The sequence below is a fragment of the Pinus tabuliformis genome, chromosome 8, assembly GCF_031772625.1.
Source record: "Pinus tabuliformis cultivar Carrire ecotype Pingquan chromosome 8, CPIR1, whole genome shotgun sequence".
Taxonomy (NCBI): Eukaryota; Viridiplantae; Streptophyta; class Pinopsida; order Pinales; family Pinaceae; genus Pinus; species Pinus tabuliformis.
In genome coordinates, this window is record NC_142294.1 from 893,905,700 (window position 1) to 893,911,159 (window position 5,460).

Consider the following 5,460-nt stretch of genomic DNA (forward strand, 5'->3'; position numbering starts at 1 on the left):
ACACAATAACTACCTGTGATGTCATTTTAGAAAAGTTCTCAACACAATCGATACATGTGATGTCATTTTAGAGAAGTTCCTTTTATGTTAGCTATTGTGATTTATGCATGTCGATTTCTGTTGTAGTTTTTTTGCTTCCATTTCAGGATATTTTCAAAATCAATCATCCAAACAAAGATGATTAAGAAACATAAATAATAAATATTCACACTGTTTATTTTAGAGATTTTTTTTTTTTTTTTTAATTAATATATTATATATAATCCATCTGAATTATTATCCATAAGTTTCGTAGAAACATAAATAATAAATTATTCACATTGCTTTTGTTTAACAAAATAATTATAAAAAAATGTTAACATATTATATATAATTCCTCTGAATTAAAATCTATAATTTTCCGACGCATCAGGCAGAGCATTGCAGTAAGCATGGACGTAGTTGATGGAAAAAATGATTTTTATATAGTTATCAAACAGGATAAAATCTTAACACAAACAGGGGTCTGCCTTCTAAATTAATACCTGTACCTAAAATTTGACAAATATTTTGTTATCAAACTTAGCCAAATGAAAAGGGCTAAGAATATAACTTATTACATGCAAATCACAAAAATTGCATTCCATGATTCTAAAACATATCAACTCTTCCCTTTGATAGGTTCTTCAAGAGTCTTTGATGTAGTTCCAGATGTAACTGATTGAGTTGGAGACAAAGGAATATCCCGTGGTGAAAGTCGTCGATTTCCACTGGCAAGGCCTTTTGGAACTGGTTACAAATACAATCAATAGTAATAGTAGTAACACATTCTACCAAAGCATTGGAGAGAAATAAAATTCACTTTGACGATAGTTAAAAAAAAAAACCGAAGTTATAAAATGAAAAACCATAGATATAAAATGTACCTGGAGCAGAATCATTAACTTGTGCACCCATGACATCGTCCGCCACATCTATAACAATAAGCCATTGAAAAAAATTGAGTTTCATATAACACGTTTTATTTCAGATAAAATGATAGCGATAGTATTGTTTTGTACTCTAAATATGCAGGTGAAAAGGAGTTTGAACTTACTCTGACATGTGCTAACAGGCGGCACAACAATTTTGCAGAGCGTAGGGAGGAGAAGCGCTTTTGTTTGATTAATCGAAACTCCAACGATCTCACTGTTGTTGGTAAAGAGCAGGCATAGGCACATGACATTGGCTTTCACTGTTGCCTCAATAGCAGAGCAACACTGGGGGCTTACACTGTCGACTTTTCCATTGGTAACAAAATCAAGGTAGGGATATAAGCCCAATAATTGTGTTACACAATTCTTTCCTAGACTAGAGGAAGAGACAACTTGCACCGAATTTGTTGGTCCAGCCATAAGCAGGACCAAAATGGCGATTATGGCAACAACATGCTCCATTGCCATTGAAATTGAAATTGAAGTCTCTGCAGACACCTAACCTTAAATATGTGAAAAAAAATTCTACACAATGTAAATGTAAATGTAAATCTGAAGCACAATTGTGAAACTATAAATAAAGATAAACGGTGATAAATAAAAATAAATGAAGATATTTAAACTCCCATTAACATTTGTTTCACTCAATAAATCTAACAGAAATTATACTCAACTAACACTTCCATACAAAAAATACCATACTAAAAGACTTGTAAGCAGTTTTTCTCTAGTGTAGGTTTTGGTGAAACACCTGTTTTACTGTATAATTGCATACAACCTAACACGGTATTGGACTATGAACACACTAGTGGACTGGGACATTTGAGTTGAACAAGGAGAGTAGAATGATAGGTCGTTTCATTGGTTAGTTTGAGTACGAGGGACTTGGACTATTTAACACACTACTGGACTGGTATCTATCCATGCAATCGAACAATTGGGTTGAACAAGGAGAGTGGAAGGATAGGTCGTTTCATTGGTTAATTAGAGTTCGCGGTTAATGTTAAGATGAGTTAAAGATGCTACCTGCATGTTTTAGTGCTCCAGTTCGTTCTCATTTTTATTTATTTTTTGTTTCTTTGGAAGGTCAAGTTAGTCTAATAAATAACTTCTACTTACGTTTTCACAAGTCTAGTTTTTCCCATTTCGGCTCTCCTGTTAATACGTGTCAGTCTAGTTTTTCCCATTTCGGCTCTCCTGTTAATACGTGTACGTGACAGAGTAATGCATTACAGATCTCGAGTTTCATGTGGAGACGTTCTCTTTAAAGTTTAGGCATCATGTAATCGTTGGGATAGTAATCTTAAAGTGTTACTGTATTTAGAATTGTTAATTAAAGTGGTATGTGGATTTGGAATTGTTAACTTACAACAACCTAAAGTGCTACTTAGACTTATAATTGTGAACCTACAATAAACAACACTTAGAACTGTTAACATACACTTACAACAAATAACACTTAGAATTGTTAACATATAGTAACCTAAAATACTACCTGGACTTGAAAGTGTTACCATTTGATGCCACTCAGTCAAGAGGCATGAAATGGTGTCGTCGACTGGCTGCAGGTCGGATAGCCTTGGCTGTTATAACATCCCTATCCCATGGTTCTGGATTTGCTCGAATTGAAGGCAGATGCATTGGCCTTTGTCACAGATGCCATAAGGCCTGCAGTGTCACGCCCCCAATTTTTTTTTTTCTAATTGGGCGGGTGCGGCACCGCCTAAGTTATTAAGAGGTTTCATCTTTAATAAACTTTGCGGACTACACCTTAACAATTCATAAACCATTATGAATTAACATGCGAAACCATTAATATTGCATAATAATAAATCAATACACCAACAAGAATAATCAACATGGTAATGATAATAAACTTCTTTTATTATATTGTAATGTTTTACAAATCGGGAGGGCGACTGCCCGTGCACAACCGCACGGCGGTCCGCCAAGACTCCACCGAAACCAATGTACAATATACAACGTTTAACCCTTGCATCGTCGGGCGGACACACCACCGCCAATATACGCAGCTAGTTAATACAATACACGAATCCGGCGTTAAGCGGGTGGGCGCACCCCGTGCACAGCCTTACTTCCGCCTTAACCCGAGACTAAGTGCAAATCGGTACACAACCGTGTCACTATGTTATATCATCGTGCGAACCCGTCGTTAGACAGGCGGGCGCACCTCGCCCTACCGTCAATACTCTCGGAGTTCGCCACCGCGTTTACACCGACCCGGCGTTGGGCGGGCGGGCACACCGTGCACGACCCGGACCCGACTCCAACCCGGTTACCAATGCTACAGTCCGCGGCACCGAGCGCACCACCGGTAACCAACACCCGAACCTGTCTCGCCTTCGCCCGGCTCGGCGGGCTCATCCGCCAACTCCTCGATCGACTGCACCTTTACCCGAATGCGCACTGTTCCTTGTGCGTTGAGAGCGATGTATGATCGATTGAGCGATGGCCCAAATGAATCGCAGGTCGTCTGAATTTATACGCCTCTAAGGTGAGCATATCTCCTCCTGGCCGACGCTGTAAAATATGACAACTCGCCACCATTCATTCTAATCCATCGTCGGCCCATCCAACAACGATTTATTCCAATGGTCGGCCTGAACATAAGGCAAGTTGCCTTATAAATGAGCGAGCTCCCCATTACTTTGCGTATTTTACATTGCACTTCATGGGTTGCTCGCGGTTTGCTGCTTTTTATGTGTCGGAGGGGCGCGCGCCCGGGCGGAGCCGCAGGTCGCCACATCGCACGCCCGTGCAGAGCCGCAGGTTGTCACACTCTCCCCCACCAGAAGTCATTGTCGTCCCGACAATTCCTGCTCTCCTTCTCAATTTCCTGTCGTACCTCGCAATCTTGTCCTTCCATCTCCAAAGTGAATCCTCTGTCTCCCAGCTCTCCTCCTCCGGTGCATCCTTCCATCTGCAAAGAAATTCCCGTCGTCGGTGGCAACCAACACCAGTAGTTCTGAGACTCACAATCTTCTCCAACTCTAGTCCTGGTCTGTCCACAATCCCAGCTGGTCCTCTCATCGGTTCAACTCTCTCTGGATGGTCTGAATCAAGTCGACACCTCTTCAACTGGCTCACATGAAAAACTGGGTGTTTCATGTTCATATGGTGTGGAAGCTCCAGCTCGTAAGCAACTTCCCCCACCTTCCTTTTTACTCGGAATGGTCCCTCATACTTCCGTGTCAGTTTGCTCGTCGTTCCTTTGGCTGGCTGAAACTGCTCCCCGGTAATCCTGAGAAACACCATGTCCCCCTCACCAAAGTGTGCTTCCCGTCTCCCACGGTCAGCATACTTTTTCATCCTCCTTGCAGCATCGTGCAAGCGCAACCGTGCTAACTCCAAGGTCTCCTCCCAAGCCTTCATGAATCTCTTCGCATGAGGACTCCTCAAGAAGCCTCCCGTCACTACGGTATGTGGTGCAACCGGCATCTGTCCATTTACCAATTCAAATGGACTATACCCCGTCGCTGAACTCTTTTGAATATTATAGCTAAACTGAGCAATATCCAAGAGTTCGGGCCAATTCTTCTGATCAGCTGTCACATAGTGTCGCAAGTAGTCCTCCAGCAATGCGTTGATCCTCTCGGTCTGTCCATCTATCTGTGGATGGTAACTCGAACTCATCAACAACTCTGTCCCGACCAACTTGAACAATGTTGTCCAAAATCTCCCTGTAAATCGTGGATCTCTATCCGACACAATACTCAACGGCATCCCCCAATACTTCACTATGTTCTTAAAGAACAACTCCGCTGTCCGCTCGGCTCCACAAGGTATCTTTGTAGGAACAAAGACAGCATACTTGGAAAAACGGTCAACCACAACCATAATCCCATTATACCCCTGAACCTGTGGTAACTGAGTGATGAAGTCCATTGAGACACTCATCCATGGCCTCTCTGGAATCGGCAAAGGCTGCAACAGTCCCCCTGATCTCTGATTATCTGATTTGTCCTGCTGACAAATGATGCACGTATGTACATACTCCTCCACATCCTCTCTCATCTTTTCCCAAAAGAACCCCCTCTCCAGCAATGCCAAAGAACGATGCTGCCCTGGGTGTCCAGCCCATGGAGAGTCGTGGCACTCCCTCAAAAGGTGTCTCCTGAGTCCAGATGACTTTGGAACATAGAGTCGGTTTCCAAAGAACAAGAACCCATCTCGTAGGAAGAATTTCCGTGTCTTCCCCTCCTTTACCTGCTTCACTATATTCTGCGCCAAAGTATCGGTTTCAATGCTTTCCTTGATCTTATTCCGCATCTCCTCTGACATCTGAACTCGACTTCTACCCCTAGTTGCCCAGCCCTCTTCTCCCTCCAATGCTGCCAATTGTCCTTTTCTGCTAAGGGCATCTGCTACCGCATTGTGTCTCCCCGGTCTATACTCGATAGTCATGTCGAATTCTGCCAAGAAGTCTTGCCACCGAGCTTGCTTCGCAGAAAGCTGCGGTTGTGATGCAAAATAACTAGTTGCAACG

The 5,460-nt window shown here is 42.4% G+C and overlaps 1 protein-coding gene across 1 annotated transcript; it reads right to left on the bottom strand.

The window, feature by feature from the left end:
• Nucleotides 1-640: 640 nt before the first annotated feature.
• Nucleotides 641-1,415, bottom strand: LOC149238420 (non-specific lipid transfer protein GPI-anchored 26-like). The gene is made up of 3 exons (XM_089369559.1): nt 1,076-1,415; nt 906-953; nt 641-768 (listed from the first exon to the last, which is right to left on the bottom strand). The coding sequence occupies exons 1-3, from the start codon at nt 1,413-1,415 to the stop codon at nt 641-643; spliced, it is 516 nt and encodes a 171-aa protein (XP_089225685.1).
• Nucleotides 1,416-5,460: the final 4,045 nt, after the last annotated feature.

What these genes read in the sequence shown, in the direction of transcription:
- LOC149238420 (XM_089369559.1), bottom strand. Translation starts at nt 1,415, where the DNA reads ATGGAGCATGTTGTTGCCATAATCGCCATTTTGGTCCTGCTTATGGCT. An exon ending in GCCTGTTAGCACATGTCAGA is followed by an intron (nt 954 to 1,075) that starts GTAAGTTCAAAC and finishes TTATTGTTATAG; the next exon opens with ATGTGGCGGACGATGTCATG. An exon ending in AGTTAATGATTCTGCTCCAG is followed by an intron (nt 769 to 905) that starts GTACATTTTATA and finishes ATTTGTAACCAG; the next exon opens with TTCCAAAAGGCCTTGCCAGT.